General features: G+C 43.2%; 1 protein-coding gene across 4 annotated transcripts in view; it reads right to left on the bottom strand.

Moving 5' to 3' along the window:
• Window positions 1–6838: 6838 nt before the first annotated feature.
• Xxylt (Xyloside xylosyltransferase) overlaps window positions 6839–26580 on the bottom strand; it is a 38128-nt gene continuing 18386 nt past the window's right edge. The window contains exons 4-5 of one of the 4 annotated variants that reach the window (XR_011229322.1): window positions 24609–26526; window positions 6839–21591 (exon numbers count right to left, since the gene is read on the bottom strand). Coding sequence is in view for 2 of the 4 variants with exons in the window: in XM_069328831.1 (XP_069184932.1) it covers window positions 26261–26526 (266 nt within the window). In the remaining 2 variants the exon portion in view is untranslated. Of the gene's footprint in view, window positions 21592–22683; window positions 26527–26580 lie in introns of those variants that run through there. The other 3 variants (XR_011229323.1, XM_069328831.1, XM_069328830.1) reach the window with 3 other exon arrangements.

Here is a 26580-nt window from a genome sequence, read left to right as displayed (position 1 = left end):
GTATGGCCAATACGTAACCAAGCCACAGCCGTTTCCCACCGCCGGTTACAGTGGTAGGAGGAAGGCCACAGGGACACATGACACTTAATAGTATGCAGTTTGATACCAGTAACAGAAGACCAACAATCCTGCCAACGGGCAAGGATGGAGGAATGAATAATTGAGTAAAAATCGCAATAAGGACTACCTTTACAGGAGATGGGACAAGTGTGGATAACTTCCTTAGCGGCAGCATCCGCACACTCATTTAAAGAGACACCAACATGGCTGGAAACCCAGCAAAACTCTACCAACTTAAATTTACTAGAGATAAGAAACAGCCAATGTTGAATCTCGATGACCACCGGGAGGATTGGATTAAAGGACCCCAAGGCCATGAGGGTACTACGCGAGTCAACTACCACCACAAAGGAGGATTGACAACGAGAAAGCAGGAAACTAAGAGCATAGAGAATAGCATAAAGTTCTGCTGTGAAGATGCTAGCTTCCGGAGGAAGGTGACACATATAAGTGTGGTCAGGAAAAACAACAGAGTAGCCCACACCGTCGGCAGACTTAGATCCATCGGTGAAGATGGAAACGGAGTGGGAGTGTGAAGAAAAGTGCTAAAGAAAAAGGCCTTTCAGAACTGTAGAAGGGGTCAAAGCTTTAGTGATGCAGGTCAGGAAAGTACAAAATTTGGTAAGGGGGACCCTCCACGGGGGCAAGGACGGAACAATACGGAGAAACATTGGTAATACGAACCGAAAGAGAATCTTGTAAGTGAGACAAATGGACAGAAAGAGGAAGGTGGTGAAGAGGAACAGGAACTACTGGAGGGGTAAAAGTTAAAGTACAACAGAGGCGAGAGTGAGGATGCTGTAATGACCGTGCAAGATAGCGAAGACTATAGCGATCACGGCGGTCCTGGAGAGATAGGAAGCCAGTGTCAGCATACAAGCTGAGGGTAGGAGTTGAACGAAAGGCACTAGAGCTGAGGCGTAATCCAGTATGGTGCAAAGGATCAAGACGGCGAAGAGAAGGAGTAGAAGCCGAAGAGTAAGCAGGGCAACCATAGTCGAGTTTAGACAGGATGAGCGAGGAGCGTGCGCCTATCCGCTCCCAAAGAAGTATAAGACAAAACTTTAAGTAGGTTAAGGGCCTTAGCGCATTCAACTCGGAGGTAAGAGATATGGGGCGACCAAGACAAATGAGTGTCAAAGATTAATCCCAAAAGCTTCGCGGAATCTTTGTACACAAGGCGATGACCATAAAGTGAAAAAGAAGGACGAAGGACGACATGCTTTCGAGTAAAAGTCATAGCACAAATCTTAGTTGCAGAGAACTTGAAGCCATGATTGGTGGCCCAAGACGACACAGCATCAATTGCAAGTTGAAGCCGCCGTTGAAGGAGAGGCGAATCATCACCTCGACAGCAAAGAGTAAGATCGTCGACATAAAGAGTGGAGAAGATGTCAGAAGGGAGGGAGGAAAGAAGACCATTGAAGGCAACCATAAAGAGAGTAGTTTTCAGAACACTACCTTGGGGAACACCTTCGTATCGTCGAAAAGAGGCAGAGAGAGTGGTACCAAGCCTAACTCGAAAGGAACGACGAGAGAGGAAGCTTTGGAGGAAGAGAGGGCGATTACCACGAAGGTACAAAAGGACGAAGTTGGGACAGAATATGGGATCTCCAGGTTGTGTCATAAGCCTTTTCCAAGTCAAAAAGGACAGCAACAACGAAAGTCTTCGCAGCAAAAGCAGTATGAATATAGACCTCCAAGTTCACCAGAACATCAGTCGTGCTGCGGCACTTGCAAATTAAGAAGGAGAGAGGTGGTGATGGTGTCCCAAGAACATCAGACGGACATTTACCATACGCTCAAAGAGCTTGCAGGCACAACTCATGAGAGCAATAGGGTGAAAGTCCTTAGGGGACGTACCGAGAGACCCTGGTTTCCGAATAGGGAGTACAACGGCATCGAGCCAGTCCTCAGGGACGGACGACGACTCCCAGACCTGGTTATACAGACTCAGTAAATACCGAGACGTGCACAGAGGGAGATGGTGAAGCATCTCATAATGAACGTCATCCGAGCCCGCTGCCGTAGATCCGCAGAGGGCCAGGGCAGACTGAAGTTCAGAAAGAGAGAAAGGATCATTATAGGGAAGGCGGAGATGAGTGTGGAAATCTAAAGCATAAGATTCAAGAACAGGCTTACGAAGAAGGAAGGATTGAGGAAGATGAGAACCAGAGCTAACAGTAGAAAAGTGGGAACCCAGTTCAGTAGCGACCTGCAACAAGTCCGCCACAAGAGTACCACGGAGGTGGAAAACAGACGAGACATCTGGAACGAACTTGACCGCAATCTTGCAGATCTTCTTCCAGACCTGAGGCAGAGGAGTATCGGACGTAATGGTGGAAACATAAGATTTCCAACTCTCACGTTTAGATGTACAGATGTTCCTACGGGCCACTGCACTTGCCTTCCGAAACAAAATAAAAGAATCAGCCATCTGCTGGCTTCTGTGTTTCTTCCAGGCTGCACGCTTACAGCGGACAGCCCGAGCACAGTCCACATTCCACCAGGAAACGCACTTCCGCGTGCCCTGGGAGGAAGAGCGAGGAATAGAGCGGAGAGCAGCGTCGAAGACAGTGTCATAAAAAATGAGGGGGGCGCGAGGAAGAGGCAGAGAGGAGAGGTCAGAGAGAGTAGCACGGAGGGTGAATAGGCTCCAGTCAGCCTTGGCAAACTTGCCACCTAGGGAAGGAGAGGGGATGGTGGGAAGAGAAAAAGGAAACGAGGATGGGGAAATGATCACTGTTACAGAGGTCATCAAGAACCCGCCACTTGAAATCTAAGTAAAGGGACGACGAGCAGAGAGAAAGATCAAGACAGGAAAGGGTATGAGTCCGAGTCCACATGAGTGGGCTCACCAGAATTCAGAAGAGATAGAGAAAAAGAGAGGACGAACGGTTCGAGGAAGGCGGCCTCAGGTGTTTGTCAGAACATCACCCCAGAGGGTATGTCGACAGTTGAAATCACCCAAAAGGAGCACCGGCTCTGGCAAGGAGTCCAGGAGGTGCTTAAGATCAGGAAGGGAAAGCGGGACATTTGGGGGGAGATAAATGGAATAAACTGTATACCATTTACCCACAAAAACACGGGCAGCAGAACAATGGATAGGTGACGGAAAAAGTAGGGGGACGAAGGGAATATCAGAACGAATTAAGAGAGCAGTAGAGTTATGGGCTCCAGCAAGATCTGGGGAAAAGAGAAAGAAAGGAATAACCACGAAAGTGACCAGGACGAGCACCAAGCATTGGTTCCTGGAGACAAACACAAAGTGGTGAAAACTGTGTAATTAGAAGTTCGAGTTCATGGAAGTTGGCATAAAATCCACGAATATTCCACTGAAGAATAGACATTATCAAAGAGAAAGGACAGTAACAGAGAACAATAAAGAAACAAAGTTAAAGACGAACATAGTTTATTAAAGAATCTCAGGATCAAGAGCAGGGTCAGCAAAATCAGGGTTAGGGGGCATGGGTAAACTTAATAAGGATGGAGGAAAGGGAGCGGGAGGACAGACCAGAAGCGGACTGATGGGGTCCGGAGGAGGAGGAGGAGACAACTGAGAGGGGCAGTCAAGGACAGCTGGAGGAGGGGGCAAAAATCAGGGAGTGCACCTCAGCAAGGGCAGCAACCGAGAGGAAATCGGGGGCGAAAGAAACCTCCATATCTGGGACAGGGGGCCCTACCACTGAAATGGGAGGGGACGTAGTGATAGAGTCAGAGGGAGGGGGCGAGGAAGAAAGCGATACCTTCTTACCTGCTGGGGAGGAAGGAGAGGAGCCAGGCTTACGTTTCTGACTCGAAGTGACAGGCGTTCCAGTAACAACGTACCGGGCGACAGACTCCATGGTCTCAGCAGGAGAAGAGGAACGGGAGCGAACAACACGAAGATTGCTGGGAGGATTGATGGACATCAGCCTGGACAGATAGGCAGCGTAGAGGGTCAAGAGACTGGGGGGAGGGTTGGGTAGAAAGAGTAAGGGGGAGATGGGAAAGAAAACATAGGAGACATGGTGGACTGGGCAGGAAGGGGGGAACTCCAGGTGGAGAACCAGGAGGGAGACCTTTCGGGACAGAACGCAAAGGAATAGGGGAGAAGGTGACGGGCGTGTTCGGGTCTAAGGCCTGGAAATGGTTATGAGACCGAGGAAGGTAGGAAGGTCGAGGAGAGGTAGAACGCAACACGCGAGCGCAAGGATACACCCAGCGAAAGGGATGAGACGACGAACTTGTAGTCTCCCTTCAGGAAAAAGTCAGATGATCACGGTGTTTCAAGTTGAGGACGGCTTTCTCGAGTTTGTAGTGTATACACGAGCGTGAGAAGGTAGGGTGGGCCTCACCGCAATTGAGACAGCTGAGCCTGGGGAGAAGTGCACCCGGACTTAGAATGATCACCGTCCCCTCACATGAGGCATAGATACACAGTACTTGTGCACTTGAGGACACCATGCCCAAACTTCCAACACTTATTGCAAAGTCTAGGAGAGGGAATGTACTCCTGAACGGAGCACCTAGCACCGGCAAGAATAATAGAGGGCGGAAGGGCCCTACTGTACTATCAAAGGTGATTTTTACAACTTGCAAGGACTGACGGCGACGACCACGAGGGGGTTGAGTAAACGTGTCCACCTGGAGGACAGAATGGCCTTGGGCATCAAGGATATGTTTAATATCCTCATTGGGAGTCTTTGAGGTCCCTAACACCAGTTGCAACATGGTATGGGAGGAGAAAAGTGCCAACATTGGCATTTAACCGAGCGTTTTTGGAGACCCTGAACATGGGTCTCCCCAATGCAGGACAAAGCGGCTTAGCAAGTAGCTGCATCCTGAGAAGGAGCAGCAACGACACGCATACCGTAATTAGTGGAGTTAAAAGTAACAGAGGCATCTACTGAATCAACAAGGTGTTTATGGAGGTAGAAATCGTCAGGAGTAGAATCTAGATGGTAGAGACCAAAGTATTTAGTCCATGTAGCGGGACCAAACAAGGCATTTTAAGTATTAATATGGGAAGGGATCGTGCGAGTGCGGCCGAGGCGGGGACAACGTTAAGAACCCCTCAGAGTGAGAGGGGTAAAAGGCGCATTACTCACAATGAGAGACGGAGCCGTGCCAGGGAACGAGATGATCACAACTGGGGACTCGAAACTCGACCCTACCGCAGAGGAGGGAGAGGAGCTGAGGGGAGTAGTCAGGAGGCTCAAAGGAGGAGCAAGGTCGGGGCCCAATGCAGCGGGGGCTACAGGGCCTGGTCTTCCAACACAGTCTGACTCGAGGGCTTGGTCGCCCACCCCACGAGCCTGAGAAGGTACAAGGGGAACATTATCTGCCATAAAAATGAGGAAAGACTTTTATTCACGAATGTGCCCCCACACCCACCATGGAGCCACAATTAGAGGCAGGACACCCAACAAGAAGCTATCGCCGATCATGCAGGGGGCCCCCCAGGGGTGCATTGTGGGTATACGCCCCAAAAACGCCACCTTAAGAACCGTCAGTCCGTCGAGATCGGGTTCAGTGACGAAAGGAGGATTGACAATAAAAGGGTCCCCTCGTTTGAGACGTTGGGGTACTACAGTTCTACAGGTGCAAGAGTATGCCTCCTCAAACACCCGGACATCAAAATAAAAGAAGGCAGAAAGAAGAATCAAAACAGGCAAAACGTCGGCGGGGAATGACAATGAGAAAGGAGAAGAGGGGGGAAGAAGGAAAAGGAAAAGGTGTCCAGCAAAATTTGTGAGGACAGCAGCAGGAGCACAAGGCTACATAAGGACAGGGGACCGCCCCAAGGAGCATCACACTCCGGCAGCCGCCCACCAAGCCCCCCCCCCACCCCTCACGGCAGCAACGAGCTGGACAGGGAGGGGGGGAGGTCCTGGAAGACCCGGTGGCGGCACAGCTTTCCTGTGACATAACAACATGCAATGTAAAGGTGATGTAAATACTGTATCAGGTGCCCTGCTGCTCTACTTATTACATTATAATGGTGCTCAGCAGTATTTGATCATATGTGCCTTGTTCCATTAGCAACAGCAACTCTGCAGATGTGTGTTTCTGAAATATCTTGGTTGGATAATTCATTTCATGTTGGTAGGTGACTTCAACATTGAATTTTCTCAAGATGCATTTTAAATTTATTTAATGCATTTGTGGATACTGAAAATGTACACAATCCTGCTGTCAATGATGAAATCAATATTAACTTAAGCTTTCTGTCATAGGATGGGGGAGGAAGGTCTCATATTGATAATTTTCTCATTGATGATGATCTAACTGTCACATGTGGGACTAAGACTATCAGTGATGGTAACAACCTGCCCAGACATTCACATGCACAATATGGCCATCACATCACATGGTTACAATTGACTCTCCACCACAAACTAAAATGTTACATTCCTCCAATCTACATCAAACATCATTTTACCAGATTTGTGCTAATGATACAATTAAACATATTTTAGTTTTGTTAATTTATTACCCCGGTATGTACCAATATCCACCTTGTAGTCAGTAGTGGAAAGGTTACAGAGGTTACCTCAGTACAAAACTTGTACTGATGTACAAGTTTTGTCCCATTCTGTTGTATCATTCTACAGGTGGCCAGATGTCATGTGACTTTACCATCATTATAGATTGCGCTTATAATTACATTAATTTTTGGTTTGCTTACCCACAAACTGATTTTCATAAAATTTGGTTGGTGTATGCAGAGTGATTATGACGAGATTTACAGTGTAATTTCTTGTTTTGCTCATAGGATGATTAATAAAATAATGTATATAATTATTAATTTTTATTTTATTGTGCTGTAACCAAGTAAAATGATTATGAGATTGAGCACTGTAATGTATAGAGAAAACTTAAAAACTTATGGGTGATTGATCAAATAAAAGAATCATAACTATTGTTTACTCTTTTGCCGATGTAAGAAATTGCTACTTCAAATCGTGTGGTTGTATATGTCAGAGAGAATTACACTTAAAGGCTAATAAAAATATCCACGTTATCAACAGGGTAAAACAACCTTTAAATAAAAATCCTGTCACTAAAGTTCATATTCATTCTATCTTACATGACTTACAATATCCTTTATTGCAAGTCAATATGACTTATGTTACAGTAAAATTACTAAGAGCAGTAATTATATACTTAGTAATATTAGTATACTAATATTATTAGTATATTATAATTTTTTATAATATACTAATATTATTAGTATATTATAATTACTAAGAGCCACTGCTCTTAGTAATTTTACTGTAACATAAGTCATATTGACTTGCAATAAAGGATATTGTAAGTCATGTAAGATAGAATGAATATGAACTTTAGTGACAGGATTTTTATTTAAAGGTTGTTTTACCCTGTTGATAACGTGGATATTTTTATTAGCCTTTAAGTGTAATTCTCTCTGACATATTACAACCACACTGATGGCTTAGGGCAGATGGAATTCCATGAACATATAAAAAAAAATAAAAACTAATTAAAATAAAACTGCTATGTTGACTTCTTCACAGTGTGGTAATGCAGGATAAAACATAGGGAATGGAAAAATTAAAATATTTTAATATGAAAAATTAACTTTAACAAATAACATACTGAAAATAGTTCCTTAAAAATCTTGGCTATATTACAGGGTGCAAAAATATCAAACAAAACAATCAAACAGACAAGTTAACGTTATATTAGAGAACAAAAAATAAAATGGTGCTGAAAATACTGAATATTAAGCTGTGAAAATCTACCATCACCCAAGGTAGCGTGAAAGCAGAGATGCACAGCTATGAAGCACTGAGAATGTTCTGACTTAGTGAGCTGGCTAGCTTCTATATATACGGAGAAACGGCCATCCAAGTGGTGCTGGTGTCTCGATAATTGCAAGCCGGCAGGTAGAAACAATCGATGTGCTTGTTCACCGGCGGACGAGCCTTGCCGTCGCCAGGTGTGATTGGGGTCATGAGTACTGGAGAGTAAAGGGGAGTAGAATACACTGTCTAGACGTCCGAGCACTAGTAATTGTTGCTTGTGCTGTAATTTCTCTATGCAGACGTTACTTGGTTGAACAGGTGATGATGGAACAGGCTTAATCTCCTTTTCTAGGGAGATTCACGTGACACAATATTCTACAACTTATAATATTCTTTGATTTTACAGCTCTACTGTAATATCTAATTATTTGAAAGTTTCTCCCAATACATGTACTTAAAAAGCACAAAATAATATGTTCCTCAAAAATTTGGTTGGAATGAAAGAAAATTTTCATATCAAAGATTTAGAGATTTTGGCATGCACACATAAAAAGGTTGTCCACCCTTTCTCTAAAGATCCTGAAGCCTCATCATACCTTCTGCTCATTTTCTCAATAATACTCTCTTTAATAACCTCTCTCTATAATAACTTACGAGATTCTCTATAATAATAACTATAATAAATAATTTTCTCTATAATAATCTTATGATATTATGTAATACATCATATTAATGTTTTTTCCTTGTGCACTATTGATTACCTCCTTAACACAGGTATTCATTTACCTGCTCTTCTTACCATATTATCGTCTAACTTAAACATACAGTGTATAGTGATAACGCTAATAGTTTTTGCATTATTAATACTCGAGGCATATATGATATTACTGGATGTGCAATGGCAACATAGAAAAATATGGTCATCATTTTCTCTTTCAAAATGTCTGACTTTCAATCATTTATAAATGCTAACAAGTAATTATCAAAAAAAAGGCACCAAACCGGGAAGGCTATATAGCACCATCAAATGTGCGGAATAATCACAGGGCGCTAAATATCACCAAGGATGCCAATACGAGAACAGAAACGCACAAGGCGAATGATATCAAAAGTATTCGATTCACCAAGAATTCTATCGAGGGACACGCGACCACGAGGGACGGTCGGAAAACAAGACACACGCTCGCCCCAGAAGTCAGGACATTCGACAAGGATATGCACGACCGTAAGAGGGACAACGCAATTTGGACAATATGGAGCAGGGCGGCGCTCCATTAAGTGACCATGAGTTAAGTGAGTATGGACAAATACGCAACCTCGCAAGAGCCGTTTCCCATCGCCAGGTTACGGTGGTAGGAGGACGGCCATGAGGACACACAACTCTTAGGAGTACTCAGTTTGTTACCAGTAACAGAAGACCAACAACCCTGCCAACGGGTAAGGATGGAGGAATGAATAACTGGGTAAAGTCGCAATAAGGAATACCTTTACAAGAGATGGGACAAGAGCGGACAGCTTACCTAGCAGCAGCATCTGCACGCTCATTTAAATTGACACCAATATGGCTGGGAACCCAGCAAAACTCAACTGATAAATTTACTGTGAATAAGAAACAGCCAATGCTGTATCTCGACAACCACTGGATGAACTGGATTAAAGGACCCGAGAGCCACGAGGGCACTACGAGTCAACGACAACTACAAAGGAAGATTGACGAGAAAGCAGGAGACGAAGAGCATAGAGAATAGCATAAAGTTCCGCTGTGAAGATGCTAGTCTCCGGAGGTAAGCAACACATATAAGTGCTGTCAGGAAAAACAACAGGGTAGCCTACACTGTCCGCAGACTTAGACCCATAGGTGAAGATGGAAACAGAGTGGAAGTGTGAAGAAAAGTGCTCATGGAAAAGGCGTTTCAGAACTGTAGGAAGGGGGTAAAAGCTTTAGTGATGCGGATTACGGATGTACAAAACTGCTGAAGGGGGACTCTCCGCAGGGGCAAAGAAGGAACAACACGAGGAGAAATATTACAAACACGAACTGAAAGAGAATCCTGTAAGCGAGATACCCGGACAGAAAGAGGAACAGGAACCACAAGAGAGGGTAAAAGTTAAAGTACGACAGAGGCGAGAGGAAGGATGTTGCAAGAACCGCACAAGACAGCGAAGGCAGCAGCGATCACAGCGATCCTGGAGAGAGAGGAAACCAGTGTCAACATGCAAGCTGAGGACGGGAGTCGAACGAAAGGCACCAGAACTGAGCCGCAGAGTAGAAGGAGAAGCAGACGAGTAAGCAGGGCAACCATAATCGAGTTTAAGACAGGATGAGAGAGGAATGTAAAGCAAGGAGTGCGCGCCTATCTGCTTCCCCAAGAAGTATGAAATAACACCTGAAGGAGGGTAAGGGCCTTATAGCATTCAATTCCCAGGTAAGAGATAATGGGGCGACCAAGACAAACGAGTGTCAAAAATCAACCCCAAAAGCTTAGCGGAATCCTTGTACACAATGGGGTGACCATAAAGCAACAAAGAAGGACAAAGAACAACACCCTTCCGAGTAAAAGTCATAGCACAAGTCTTAGACGTAGAGAACCTGAAGCCATGATCGGTGGCCCAAGATGACAAGGCATCAATTGCAAGTTGAAGCCGGCGTTGAAAGGATAAGCGAATCATCACCTCGACAGCAAAGGGTAAGATCGTTGACATAGAGAGCGGAGAAGACGCCAGATGGAAGAGAGGAAAGACGACCATTGAGGGCAACCAGAAAAAGAGTAGCGCTCAGAACACTACCTTGAGGCATACCTTCGTATTGCTGAAAAGAGGCAGAGAGAGTGGTACTAAGCCTCACCCGAAAGGAACGACAAGAGAGGAAGCTTAGGAGAAAGAGAGGGAGATTACCACGAAGACCAAAAGAATGAAGTTGGGACAGAATATGATATCACCAAGTGGTGTCCTAAGCCTTTTCCAGGTCAAAAAGGACGGCAACAACGGAGGTCTTTACAGCAAAAGCAGTACGAATATAGACCTCCAAGTTCACCAGGACATCTGTTGTGCTGCGGCACTTGCGGAAACCATATTGAGAAGGGGAGAGGTGGTGATAGTGTTCTTAAGAACCACATCAGACGAACGTTAACCATACGTTCAAAAACACAAAGGTTCAAAGAGTTTGCAAACACAACTTGTGAGGGCAATAGGGCGAAAGTCCTTAGGGGATGTCCCCAGAGACCCTGGTTTTCGAACAGGGAGGACAATGGCATCGAGCCAGTCCTCAGGGACTGACGACGACTCCCAGATCCAATTATACAGACTCGGTAAATACTGAGACGTGTATGGAGGGAGATGGCGAAGCATCTCATAATGAATGCCATCGGAGCCCGCCGCCGTAGAACCACAGAGGGCCAGGGCAGATCGAAGTTCTGAGAAAGAGAGAGAAGGGATCGTTACAGGGAAGGCGGAGATGAGTGCAGAAACGTAAAGGACGAGATTCAAGGACAGGTTTATTAAGAGGGAAAGATTGAGGAAGATGAGAACCAGAGATAACACAAGAGAAGTGGGAATCCAGTTCGGTAGCGACCTGCAACGGGACTGCCACAAGAGTACCACGGAGGTGAAGGACCGGCGAGACATCAGGAACGAACTTACCCGCTATCTTGCGGATATGCTTCCAGATCTGCGGCAGAGAAGTTTTGGACGTAATAGGACACATAAGACATCCATCATTCACATTTAGCAGTACAGATGGCCCTACGGACCACCGCACTCGCCTTCCGAAACAAAAGAAAAGAATCGGCCGTCTGCCGGCGGCAATGTCTCTTCCAGGCTGCACGCTTACAGCGGACAGCCCGAGCACAGTCTGCATTCCACCAAGGAACGCACTTCCATGGTCTCCAAGAGGAAGAGCGAGGAGTAGAGTGGAAGGCAGCGTCGAAGATGGTGTCATGAAAAAGGAGGAGAGCGTGAGGGAGAGGGAGAAGGGAGAGGTCAGAGAGAGCAGCACTGAGGGTAAAATAGGTTCCAGTCTGCCTTAGCAAACTGCCACCTAGGGAAGGAGAGGGAAAGGTGAAAAGAGAAAAAGGTAACAAGGATGGGGAAATGATCACTGTTACAGAGGTCATCAAGAACCCACCACGTGAAGATCTAAGTAAAGAGACGATGAGCAGAGATAAAGATCAAGACAGGAAAGGGTGCGAGTTCGAGAGTCCAAATGAGTGGGCTCATCAGAATTCAGAAGAGTCAGGGAAGAAGAGAGGATGAATGGTTCAAAAAGGTGACCCCGGGTGTTTGTCAGAACATCACCCCAAATGGAATGGCGACAATTGAAATCAGTCACCTAGCAGGAGCACAGGCTCCGGCAAGGAGTCCAGTAGGTGTTTAAGATCGGGAAGAGAAAGCGGGACACTCGGGGGGAGAATAAATGGAGCAAACCGTATACAATCTCCTCACAAAGATACGGGCAGCAGAACAATAGAGGCGATGGAAAAAGTAAGGGGACAAAGGGAACATCAGAGCAAATCAAGAGAGCAGAAGAGTTAGGAGCCCCAGCAACAGCTGGGGGGTTATCTTGAGATGATTTCGGGGCTTTTAGTGTCCCCGCGGCCCAGTCCTCGACCAGGCCTCCACCCCCAGGAAGCAGCCCGTGACAGCTGACTAACACCCAGGTACCTATTTTACTGCTAGGTAACAGGGGCATAGGGTGAAAGAAACTCTGCCCATTGTTTCTCGCCGGCGCCTGGGATCGAACCCAGGACCACAGGATCACAAGTCCAGCGTGCTGTCCGCTTGGCCGACCGGCTCGCTACCGACCAAAAGGGCAATTCCTCCCCAGCCCCGAAAGCCTCCAAGCCAGGGCCCCAGGGCAGAGCCATCCTCCTTACTCTCTACCCTGAATAAATGGCAGAGTCCAGGGGAAAGGCAGCAAAGAAAGGAGGTCTGCTTCTAGGAACCCGAAGCTTTGGCAGGAGGAGCAGGCTCGAATGCCTGTCTCCGACTCGAATGGGCTAGCCCTAGAAGTCGCCAGTCTCTCATCACCAACCAAACCCCGCCCCCGTCTCCGAAAACCTCAAATGTTTAGAAGCCGGGAGCAGGGATAAACATGCCAACTGGGGAAGGACTTGCGGGTGCAGACTGAACCAAAGTCGAAGCAACTAATGCCACCCCAAAGTCCGGGTCCCTAAAACCAAAACAGGGCAGCTCCAGGGCATCCGAGTGGGCAACCAACCTAGCGCATGGCAACAACCTGAACCTAGAATGCAACGTGGAAGCTGCCTGAATCTTAACCTATAAGCTGCTAAGGGCTATTTGACCTTTGACACCCACAGGCGCATAAAAAATAATTCAAAACTAATTTTTTTGTTCCTATAAACCTGATAATTTGTGTTCCCTGATCATGGGGAAAATATTTAAAAAATCGTAAATGGCATATTTTGGCCGCAATAGGGCAGGGAAGTCTGGCAAAAAAAAAAAAAAAAAAGAGGCGTCGACTCAGCAAGCGTCGGAAGCGGTCTGTTTTACCCCAGCTGACAGTTGGGGGGTTGCCACAAAGATATTATTACCTAATTATTTCAATGTCTTTGATTTTTTTCTTAGTTTTTTTTGCAGTAATATTATTCAATAGTGTGTAGTGTGATATATTTATATAATAAAATGTGTGAATCATCGCTGTACTCAAAATTATGGTGTGCATATTATTGACTCAATTATTATGTTAATAAAACAATAAACAAATACGTTTGCAGTTATTACACTATATACACAGGTTATATATAAGTATCTGCATGATTTGTTCACCATAACGAACCACTAAGTAGATATTGTGAGTCAAAAAACAACAAGGAGTGGCCAGCCAGCCACTCACTACCCCTTCCTCCCTCCTTCAAAAATTCCTCACTCGCCAGGATCCTCCTCCCACCATACTTTTTTTTGCTTTTATTCACTACATACAGATGTTATATATAATTATCTACATGTTTTGTTCACCATAACTGTTCATCTAAGCTGGCATAGTGCACAAAGAGCATAGTGGCCACCCTTACACAGATGACAAGTCAGAAAAATGACGCCACCTCCCTCACCAAAATGGCTTCTCCCAAAACTTCTTTTGCTGTTCTTACACAATATATGCATGTTATATATAAGTATCTACATTTGTGTTCACCATAGCGAACCACTAATCTTGTATGGTGACGGCAGACAGTAACAGGTGACCACAGCACAACTAATGTTCCCTCCCTCCTCTGTCAATGGTTCAAGGCCAGATGCACTAACATTCCTCCTTCAACTATACTGTTTGTGATTTTATTACACTATATATAAGTATCTACATGTTTTGTTCACATAACTGTTCAACTAAGCTGGGATAGAGCCCAAAGAGCATAGTGGCCACCCTTACACAGCATGACAATTCATGCAGATGTCACCACCTCCCTCACCAAAATGGTTTCTCCCAATACTCCTATTGGTGTTATTACACTATATATACAAGTATCTACATTTGTGTTCACCATAACGAACCACTAACTTGGTATGCTGAGTCAAAAGGCAGCAAGAAGTGGCCAGAACACCAGCCAGCCAGCCACAGGCCGCCACTCTCTCCCTCACCTCACCTGACTCGCCTACATTCTCCTCCCACCATACTGTTTTTGCTTTTATTCACTATATACAGGCATTATATATAAGTATCTGCAGGTTTAGTTCACCATACCGAACCACTAAGCTGGTATAGTAAGTGCAGACAGCAACAGGTGGCCACAAAAGACTTGCGCAAGGATAAGAATCAATTGGAAACAAATTGCAAAGCCATGGAAGAAGAAAATAAACTCTTAAAAATAGCTTTGGAAGAAGTTAAAGTAAATTTAAACATAAATGACTACAATAGGTTAGGCAAGGAAATTCAACAGGAGAAACAGCTTTTGTCAGCACAGATGGAGGAAGTTACACAGGGAATAGAACAGTGCAAGAAAGATATGCAACTCACTTATGCACAAGTGGCCAAGGAGAAGGAAAAAATAGAAGAAGCAGTAAAGGAAGCCAAACACTGCAGCAACCAAGATAAAACAAACGGCTGGAAGTGAGAAAAGAATTGGCATCTAACCCGAAGTTGGTGCAAAACACAGTTGATCGGAGTAAGTCCCTGATCATTTTTGGCTGCAAAGAAAAGGCGATAACATCTAGGTCAGAAAGAGCTGTAGAAGAAGCTAAAGTAGTAGATAAAATTGTTGGCCTCGTAGAAGGTCTTACAACCATAGAGAATGTGTGCGACTACAGGAGAATAGGCAGGTACGTAAAAGGGAAAGATCGACCTTTGAGGATCACCCTAAATGGTGCCAAACAGATGGAAGAAGTACTAAGGAATGCTAGAAAATTGCAAAGTGATGAGGATGGGAAAGGGTGGTCATTAAGACGAGATCTTTCAAAAGAAGATAGAGAGAAGCTGAAACTGAACCTCGCCGAGGCAAAACATTTAAATGAGAGCAGGAATGAAGAAGAAATAAATTCTTTTTTCTACAAAGTGATAGGGGTAGGCAAACCAGTAAAGTGGTACATAAAGGCAAACCAACAAAATCAATAGAGAGAGGGGGAGTGAAGAATAAGGAGAGGAGGAACAAGTTCCTGAAGATTGCATACACCAACATAGATGGAGTGAGATCGAAGACACTGGAGTTAAGTGATGTAATACAGCTGCAGACACCAGACATTGTAGCACTCACGGAGACAAAACTTGAAGATGTAATTTTAAATGAGGTCATATTCCCAAGGGGCTACTCAATTTGGAGACAAGACAGAAAAATTAGGAGAGGCGGTGGCGTTGCTGTGCTGGTAAAAGAACACCTAAAGGTGAACGAAATAATGACTGCCAATCCACAAGAAGTTGACATAATAGCACTAGAGATCTGCCATGAGGATGATAAACTAATGATCATAAATGCATATAGTCCACCGCCAAGCAGCACATGGTCAAGAGGAGGAGCTAGATAGTAAACGTGAAGGTCTTATAACAATAATGAGAGAGATTATAGCGAGAGCGGATAACGATAGATCACGACTGTTGATAGTCGGTGACTTCAACTTGAAATCCATAGACTGGGAAGCATATGAAGCTAAAACAGAAGATTTTTGGACCTGTAAATTTGTAGACCTCATCCTGGAAACATTCTTGTATCAAGATGTTAAACAAGCTACGAGGATGAGGGAAGGGGACGTTCCCTCCATGCTAGATTTGATATTTACCAGGAGGAGGAAGAGATATTTGACATTCAGTACCTTCCTCCCTTGGGTAAAAATGACCATGTCTTTTTGGGAATAAAGTATGCAATGTGTTATAAGCTGGAAGAAAATAAGGAGGTTGAAGCAGTTGAAAAACCAGACTTCAGGAGAGGACATTATGGTGACCTTAGAAACTTTTTTAGTGAGTATAATTGGACAGACTTGATGCTAGGCAAGGAAGTGAATGAGATGTATGTCAAGTTTTGGGAAATATATGATAAGGGCACAAAAAAATTATAACAAAACAGAGATGCAGAACTAGGAAACAGGATTGGTTCAATAGAAATTGCGAGAGGGCTAGAGACCAAAAGACACAAAAATGGAATCGATACAGGAAGAGGCCGAACCCCCAAACATACCAGCGATACAAAGATGTGAGAAACAACTACACGGCAGTGAGGAGAGTGTCAGAAAGAAATTTTGAAAAAGGGATTGCAGACAAATGTAAAACAGAACCAGGTCTATTCTATAAATTCATAAACAACAAATTGCAGGTAAAGGATAATATTCAGAGGTTGAAAATGGGAAATAGATTCACGGAAGATGAAAAGGAAATGTGTGAAACACTAAACGAAAAGTTCCAAAGTGTGTTTGTACAAAATGAAATCTTTAGGGAACCAGATACAATAAGAATTCCAGAGAACATCATAGAGGACATAGAGGTGTCTAGAGACGAAGTAGAAAAAATGCTCAAGGAGCTCGGTAAGAACAAAGCAGCTGGCCCAGATGGCGTTTCACCATGGGTTCTGAGAGAATGTGCATCTGAGCTCTGAATTCCACTTCACCTGATCTTTCAGGCATCCCTGTGTACAGGAATCGTAGCAGACGTGTGGAAACAAGGCTAACATAGTTCCAATCTACAAAAGTGGCAGCAGGGAAGACCCCCTCAATTATAGACCTGTATCATTGACAAGTGTAATAGTGAAAGTATTGGAAAAACTAATCAAAACTAAATGGGTAGAACACCTAGAGAGAAATGATATAATATCAGACAGACAGTATGGTTTTCGATCTGGAAGATCCTGTGTATCGAATTTACTCAGTTTCTATGATCGAGCCACAGAGATATTACAGGAAAGAGATGGTTGGGTTGACTGCATCTATCTGGACCTAAAAAAGGCTTTCGACAGAGTTCCACATAAGAGGTTGTTCTGGAAACTGGAAAATATTGGAGGGGTGACAGGTAAGCTTCTATCATGGATGAAAAATTTTCTGACTGATAGAAAAATGAGGGCAGTAATCAGAGGCAATGTATCGGAATGGAGAAATGTCACAAGTGGAGTACCACAGGGCTTCAGTTCTTGCACCAGTGATGTTTATTGTGTACATAAATGATCTACCAGTTGGTATACAGAATTATATGAACATGTTTGCTGATGATGCTAAGATAATAGGAAGGACTAAGAAATTTAGATGATTGTCATGCCCTTCAAGAAGACCTGGACAAAATAAGTAGATGGAGCACCACTTGGCAAATGGAATTTAATGTTAATAAATGTCATGTTATGGAATGTGGAAGAGGAGAACATAGACCCCACACAACCTATATATTATGTGAGAAATCTTTAAAGAATTCTGATAAAGAAAGAGATCTAGGGGTGGTTCTAGATAGAAAACTATCACCTGAGGACCACATAAAGAATACTGTGCAAGGAGCCTATGCTATGGTTTCTAACTTCAGAATTGCATTTAAATACATGGATGGCGATATACTAAAGAAATTGTTCATGACTTTTGTTAGGCCAAAGCTAGAATATGCAGCTGTTGTGTGGTACCCATATCTTAAGAAGCACATCAACAAACTGGAAAAGGTGCAAAGACATGCTACTAGGTGGCTCCCAGAACTGAAGGGTAAGAGCTACGAGGAGAGATTAGAAGCATTAAGCATGCCAAAACTAGAAGACAGAAGAAGAAGAGGTGATATGATCACTACATACAAAGTAGTAACAGGAATTGATAAAATCGACAGGGAAGATTTCCTGAGACCTGGCACTTCAAGAACAAGAGGTCATAGATTTAAATTAGCTAAACACAGATGCCGAAGAAATATAAGAAAATTCACCTTCGCAAATAGAGTGGTAGACGGTTGGAACAAGCTAAGTGAGAAGGTGGTGGAGGCCAAGACCGTCAGTAGTTTCAAAGCGTTATATGACAAAGAGTGCTGGGAAGACGGGACACCACGAGCGTAGCTCTCATCCTGTAACTACACTTAGGTAATTACACTTAGGTAATTACAAAGATTTGGCAGACTATGCTACAGCCCTCCCATCCTCAACATTATTTCTCACACAGCACAGCGCAAATTATCACAACAATCCTGCTATTATTAGAATCCTGGTCATTTATATCACAGTCAGGGATCTTCTGTAATACTATCATCGCTAAATAATACCAGTTACATATATTTTTGGCATTTTTAGGTAATGCTGTGGTCACAAGCGGAACAGCAATGTTGTGAGCTCATGCTGCGTGCGCCAGCCTTGGTGGCTCACTCAGTACTGAGGCTCTCACACCTGGCAATGTTACCCACAATTTTTTTTTTTAAATGGTGTCTGTTTGCAAGAGCCCTGAGGAAGGTGATGTGAACCCCCGTGTATCCGCGGGCCGTTTAAATTTTGCGTTGTACTCCAAAACTGCATATGCAGTGTTGCGTACTTTTGTCAGTTACTCAAAACTTCATATGCAGTTTTGTGCAGTTTAAGGGTTAATCTCAGTTACAGTAGAATGGGTAAACTGTAAACTGGAGCATGAGCAGAGAAGACGTCGTGCAAGACTCTGGGTCAAAGGTGTCGTTGACCAAACAGGCAGCATGACGGAGGCAAAACAGGTGACTGTCACCCTGAGACAAGGGCACAGTACAACCTTCAAACTTGCACAAGGCGAGGTGCGACTCAGAAGACACATCCATCGGCCAACCAAGCTCTGACGGGGTATTCCAGGGATATTGCCCGTAGGGGGTATTGCCTACGGGAAGCCCAGGCAAGGTGCTGCTAAGCCAGTGGACCCCGAATGGCAACAAAGAGGGATATGGGCCATAAACTGGATCCTTGGATGTGTACAAACACGGGGGGCTTAGAGGACCAACACCAAAATACTTTAGGTGGACGAATAGTCAAACAAGGCAGACCCTCTTCCAGGCAAAATAACAAAAATAATAGAAAAACCTTGCAAAAGTACACCACCAGAAGGTACAAGAACACGGGCACCGCGTAGGTAAGTGTGTAATGCAGCACCCTTCGCCTCAACCAGCAACACCACCACTTCCTACCCAAGGTCAAAGGCCACGAAACCCAGCTGGCCACAAGGGTCGGGTAAATGCAGAGCAGCAAGAACCCCTACAGAAGTGGAGTCCCAAAGGCTTTAAGGAAGGCAATCCTATAACCCAAGGGTAGTACTTACAGGACATTTAGGGAAGGCAGCCTAAGTGCATGCAGTCCCAGTACACTATGTTACTCCTGACCAATGCACCACAAACAGCAGGAAACACCACAAGGGCACAAAAACCGAGCCTAGTTTTGACAAGTGCATCAATCTATGAACTGAGGAATGAGTAACCGGTGCAGGAGGTCCGGGGCTCCTCCTCCCAGGGAGGAGAGGTGAGGGCTACGTGGACAAGCGGCGCAGCAACGGTGAATGATATTTGCTTGTTTCCTTATATTTTGGGGGGAGTTCTGTCCCTCTGTTCAGTCTTTGGTTACAATTTCTTACCAGGTGGGGTTTCTTTTGTTATGCCTACCTTTTTTGGGTGCCTAACCCCGGTCAATGGAGATATGGAATGCTCCCAAACACATGGGGGTTTCCATTGGCCATTGTTCCCTGTGACTCTGAGGGGAGGGGGGCCACGTTCTGGCTCATAGTCCCCAGTAGGCCATGCTCCACATGCATCAGTGCTCCATTGACTGATGCCTCAGTCTAATATAGCATATATCAGTCCGATAGCTCTAGCGAGCCGGAGGGGCTCCCCACAGAAATCAGCAATTATACTTCCTTCAAACCATAATGCTCACCTATTTCTATTATTTTGTTTACATTATTAAGGTGGTATATTTTGTGTTGTAACATGCTGTGTTTGATAGTATATGGTATTTGAACATATTGGAGTAAATTTCAAATACATAAAGATTTGGTAAGAATTCTTAATTGTTATACATACCTACAATATTCTATGCAATAGAGCATGTATCATTATTATAAGAAAATTCTTCCCAGTCCTGGAACCTCACCATGCTACAAAGTTGTTGCATATTATCCAGAACAAGCAAAACTCGAAAGTTGTTTTAACAGCAAAGTGGTCTGTCATCGGCTTACAACTAATGGTCTCGGGTTCAATTTCGGTAGCAGGATAAATGAATCTTTAACCTAGCAATAAATATGTACCCAGGATTTAGACAACTGTTGTGGGTTGCACCCTGGGAAAGGTCAGTAGTTGGCCACAGAGGACTGCGATAAACCCAAGTACAGGTTTCCTGTTCCCAACAATAAGAAACCATAACTAAAGGTAAATACAACGACCTCATATAAGACAACTCTAATGGTTGTTGATCCTCGTACTATTCAACTGGGAAAAGCACTCTGGTGGATGTTGGTCCTTGTACTCTACGTCAGGAAAATAGAATTCTGATGGTTATCTTGAGATGATTTCGGGGCTTTTTAGTGTCCCTGTGGCCCGGTCCTCGACCAGGCCTCCACCCCCAGGAAGCAGCCCGTGACAGCTGACTAACACCCAGGTACCTATTTTACTGCTAGGTAACAGGGGCATAGGGTGAAAGAAACTCTGCCCAATGTTTCTCGCCAGCGCCTGGAATCGAACCCAGGACCACAGGATCACAAGTCCAGCGTGCTGTCCGCTCGGCCGACCCACAACCACAATTATGGTGGTTGATCCTCAAACTTAACCTATCTACCTGTTGATAATTTCTGCCCTGCAACCTGGTCTCTAACCAGGCCTCCTGGTTGCTGGTCTGATCAACCAGGATCTTCGATGCAGCTGCTTGCAGCCTGATGTACGAGTCACAGCCTAGTTGATCAGGTATTCTTTGAAGGTGCTTGTTGACTTTTTTTTTTTTTTTTTTACACTGCGAGAGGTCGGCCAGTTATGCCCCATATGTGTAGGTGAAGAGAGCGTAAGAGAACTCTGGTGGTTGTTGGGCCTTGTACTCTACATCACAGAAGAAAACTCAGGTGGTTGTCAGTCCTCATACTTTATGTCAGGAAAAAGAACTCTGCTGGTTGTTGGTCCTCATACCCTACGTCAAGAAAGAAAACTCTGCTGGTTGTTGGTCCTCATGCCCTACGTCAGGAAAGAAAACTCTGCTGGTTGTTGGTCCTCATACCCCATGTCAGGAAAGAAAACTGCTGGTTGTTGGTCCTCATACCCCATGTCAGGAAAGAAAACTGCTGGTTGTTGGTCCTCATACCCCATGTCAGGAAAGAAAACTGCTGGTTGTTGGTCCTCATACCCCATGTCAGGAAAGAAAACTGCTGGTTGTTGGTCCTCATACCCCACGTCAGGAAAGAGACCCTGAAAACAGTCATAGGGGGAGTCAAAATGTAGACATACTTAAAGTATCTGACAAACACATTGACATGAACTTAAGTATGGGCTTCTAATTTATAGGCAATACAGCCCAAAGGATAGCCTAGGTTATTTGTGTGTGCACTCCTCCAACTATTACAATTAGGTGACACCGGGAACATTAATGAAGGGTTGGGGTGCCATAAACACAATTAGAGAAAACAGCATAAACATCAGAGGTCATGACTCTTGGGATCTCCTACCAAAAGTTTTAAGAAATGTAGTTAGAACAGTGGAAGCATTAAAGGGACAACTGGACAAGTTTTTTCTGTGGTTACCAGATCAATCTGGCTGTGATGGCTAAGTAGTCCTTTGGCATACATAGTCGTCAAGCTACAGCCCAGACAATCATCAGGGAAGGTTGGCCACAGGCCAGATTGCAGGAATAGAACTTTCAAAATCAACAGACAATCAAGATTCAAGTGAGCTGGCCTCTGAGTCTCAATCATTAATTGATTTTCATATAGGTTTCAGAGCTTATTAGGCTCTGTAATATCTACATTTATGGCTGGATATGAAGTCTTCCTCTAAAACTTCACTTTTTGGTGCATTCTATTTGTTCACTGTTTGTTCTAAATCATTGGCTTACAATCAAGGGTCCAAGGTTCACTTGGGTACTAAGCATCTGTCTATTTGTTCATCCATCACCCAAGCTAAATGCTTCTGTTCTTGTCTGCCCTGGGAATTTTGTGGGTTGTATCGTGAAGCAGTTTCCAAGCCACTTTAGGAGGGAGCACAAGTTTTGTAAACTCGTGCTCATAGGTCATAGAGGTTGTATTATCTCATTTCTGTGATTGATTTTTAACCTCCATGAGCAGTCGTGCTTCCTTAGAGAAGACACGGTAGAATTTAATATATTCTTATCCCAATGGGTAAAAGAAATTGGCTTAGTGTTTAAGGCCAAATGTAGGGTCCAGGATATGTCACAGCCCAGACTTGGGACCAATTTAGCTACTCAGGAAAAACATTAAAGAAATACTTCTTTACAGAGTAGCATACATCTGGAATGAACTTCAAAAGGAGACATTATAAGCTTAATCTACTGGAAACTTAAAATATACTTATGATACATAAAGAAACTGACAAGTGAGCTTAGTTCTAATCCTGTAATTACCTAAGTTAGGTTACAGGATGAGGGTTATGCTTCTTGTATCACATACTACTTATAATCTTTGTTATATGATATTTTCAAGCTTTCACTGGGTTTGGCATACACTTCCCTTTTATTTCAACATTTACTTTATATCATCCATCTACTACTATTGCAAGTGTATTTATGCATATTTCTGGAGTAAATACTCTTTGCAAACAGTGGTAGATAGATGGAATAATTTAAGTATTTAAAGAAGAGGTAGAAGCTTCAAAACATTAGGAAGATTACAGGGAAGATGAGACATCGTGAGCCTAGTTCTCATCCTGCCACTACACCGAGATAACCTCAACCATGTGCTCAAACATGAATGCAATCACAGAAATAAGACTAGATAAATACCATGTACTGTAACTAAAACGGAAAGTGTGAAAAAAAGACTCCATGGAGTATACAATACTAGGCAAACATAAGAATAATCAGACCAAGAAAGCAGTATCAGATTAAACATAAATAACAAACTATAACCAAAAATAATAGTATAATGTGTGTACTGAGTAAGAAACTTTCACAATTTCATCTAAATAAATTACCTTATAACTATCCACTATATTGATATTGTAATAAAAATTATCTTTATTTATTTTGCTAATAAAATGCTAATATAAATACTACAGTGAGAAAATCTTGTGCAATGTTAGCATATGTCCGAGAATAAGTGAAATTGTAACTGTTGCATGGTGCCAGTCTTAAAAAAAAAAAAACATATGCAAGATACAGTGTTCAAAGATAACAAACTGGCTCCCAGAGATTGAAGGAAAAGCAAAGACAAACACCCAAATTGTTAGACGTTAAAAAATACACAATAACTCGGTACAGTACCATACAAATTTTAAATAGGATGTGACAATGCACTGCACATGTTTTTAACCTTAAGACTTTTGGATTCCCATCTAATGAGGGAAAAAAAAATTTGTATTTTTTTTTACAATCCAACAAATGCATACGAATTAAAGATAATGTACTGAATATTCAAACAAAAATTTCCTACCTATAATTGTTTGTCTGTGGTGGTGTATGGAAGTTAGGTAAAAATAGGTCAATGACAGGGTGAGTGATGAGCAGTTTCTTGTGTGATGCTTAATTGAGAGGCAGCAGCGGCTGGTTGGGTTCTTTGCTTTAGACATTTGTGTGTATATTACATATTATTTTATTTATAATTAAATATATGATTAAACATATTAGATAATTCAAGCAATTATCAGTACATAGAGGAACACAACATTCTATGAGATTATTTTTTTGTATTGTTCTCTTTTTTTTTTTTTTACTATTCTCAGTAGTCATAATTCATATATGTACCACCAGTTCTCCTTTATTCAGATCGAGGCATTTGTGCCTCATTATTTCTACCTAATAAAACAGAAAGCCATCTGCCTTAGTTTGGCAACAAGAGCATAAGACCACAATCAACACCAGGACAACAATCACTAAACACAACGGTTCTATTGTCATCTGATTTAGTAGCTCGTGGAACCATACTTTTCTCCAATTGTTAACACAAAAACAAGTTTTCTACACCATGACCACTACAGCTGGCACCATGATCACCAATACTAGGTGTAGTTGCACTACAAACACCAACATGTGCACCAATGATATCTACCTGCTCATATGATGTCTTTACAATTTTGTTTACCATCAATGGTTGCTTGTAAGCTTGTGTACAGCACATATTGAGCTTGAAGAATGTGCATCAGACATGGTTGCCATCTATTAACTAATCCCCAGGAAGGAACATAGGGTACTCAAGACTTTCACCAATACAGTACCAGAGCCATCTATGGATACAAAATATAATAACTATACAAACCTGCCAAGACTTACGAGTAACTTGGATTGGGAGCTATCAGGACAATGGGAGTAAGAGCTCGCATATCATCTCAGCATCATGGAAGCAGCATGAGAGTTACAGGACTATGGTAGTAAAGTACCACATAGTACAAGTTTTTAAAGGGATATGACATCGTACCATACGGCACAAGTCTTATAAGGGTATGCGAAACTAACATGAGAACTGTGTGAAACCTGAAATAAATAGAGCAAGAGATCACAGACTACATAAAAATAAGTGGTTATGTGCCCCATAACCACCGAAAATTTAAAAATTATTTGATAAAATATATAGAGGACAGGACACAAGAGCACAGCTCCCTTCCTGTAACAATAAAAACATAATAACAAGCTTGTTTGTCCACACACACACATACACAAGCAAGCATGCACATTTACACACATGGTTGTGTGTTTGTTTGCACACAACATTCATTTGTCTCCAAGCTAGGACCTGGAGCAACAGCAGAACTGGACGTGCTGCCAGGATACACATCAGCCTCAGAACTGAAGGGTGGATAGCCGGCATGGGGGTCTGGGACTCCCCCCTTTCCCCTCCTGGGAAGGGGGAAGCTGCACAGACAGCAACACATTGAAGGTTGTGACGTCATGCTCATTTGCTTGTTTTCAGCTTAGCGAGTTCTGTCCAACAGTTCGGCTTTCAGTAGCAATTTTTAACCAGATAGGGTTTGTTTTGGAGCGCGTACCTTTCTGGGTGCTTGACCTGGTCCATGGCAGACATAGAATGCGTCACAACACATGGGGTTTTCTATAGGTCATTGCTCCTTGTGCCTCTCTGAGAGGTCCAGGTTCTGGCTCGTGGTCCCCGGCAGGCCTAGAACTCCATTCGCTTGACTGATGCCACAGTCTAATACATTCATATCACAAGCATAACTTATCCTGTAACTACACCTAGGTAGTTACAAGCATGAATAAACCCATAATAGCATGAAAGTGCACGCACCAAAAAAATAATACACACTTTCACATAATTATACAGTATATTCAGACATCAATGCCCTCTCATGATAAAGCACTGCATACTCATTCACATTTCTGCATACTTAAGAGCAAACACATAGATACATTCAAATGCATCATGTGTGTATAGCATTCATCCTGAAACTACACTCAGATGTAGATACAGATCTGTCATCATTCATCATCACTTAAAACAATGCCACTAAATAAACAACTATAAATACACAAATATATTAAAAACACAATTACAAATGTAATGCCACAGTATTGAGAAGAGTGACACTGCCTGAATAAGACTGCTTCACACACTTTTCTTTAGGTGTTTACTTAGCATAAGCTTCAGTTGTGCACCACATGAGTTGAAACCTAAGAAGACTGCACACATTTTCCAAAGTGAACACTAAGTACATAAAACCCATTAGTACAAATAAATAAGAGCTACATAATCACATACAAAAAACTTTAATGGAATAAAACATTTAGCATTTCTATTTTCACTCATCTGAAACCGGGAATATTCAAAGAAAAGGTCTGAACAAATCACAACAATAAGGATGAATTTCACCTATGAGCATCTCTAGCAATGTTACCCGCATCTTTGATTTAACTATAAATTACCTGGTCCCTTCTTTCGACATGTATCACAGTCTATCATAAATAGTCTGGTATTGGAGTCTTACAATTTCCATGGACAATTTTCAGTTCACTTGTACAATTGAAATACTGATCAAAGACAGCACTATAACCATGATCTTTCCACCAGGTGCACAGCTGACGATTCCAGCCACACGGAAGTGTGTAGAACAACTCAGGGTAGTCAAATGCTATGAGTGTGTACAGATCCTGGTCCCCCAAGTGTCCTTGAAATCCGTAGTAGCTCGTCCTCTCTGTCAACTTTGACTTAGAGAGATACCTACCTGCCAAGTAATTGTTTATTATGAATATCTCTGTCAAATGCTGCATAAAAGTGT

Source organism: Procambarus clarkii, chromosome 22 (assembly GCF_040958095.1).
Source record: "Procambarus clarkii isolate CNS0578487 chromosome 22, FALCON_Pclarkii_2.0, whole genome shotgun sequence".
Classification (NCBI taxonomy): domain Eukaryota; kingdom Metazoa; phylum Arthropoda; class Malacostraca; order Decapoda; family Cambaridae; genus Procambarus; species Procambarus clarkii.
This window is presented reverse-complemented; position numbering and strand designations above follow the sequence as displayed.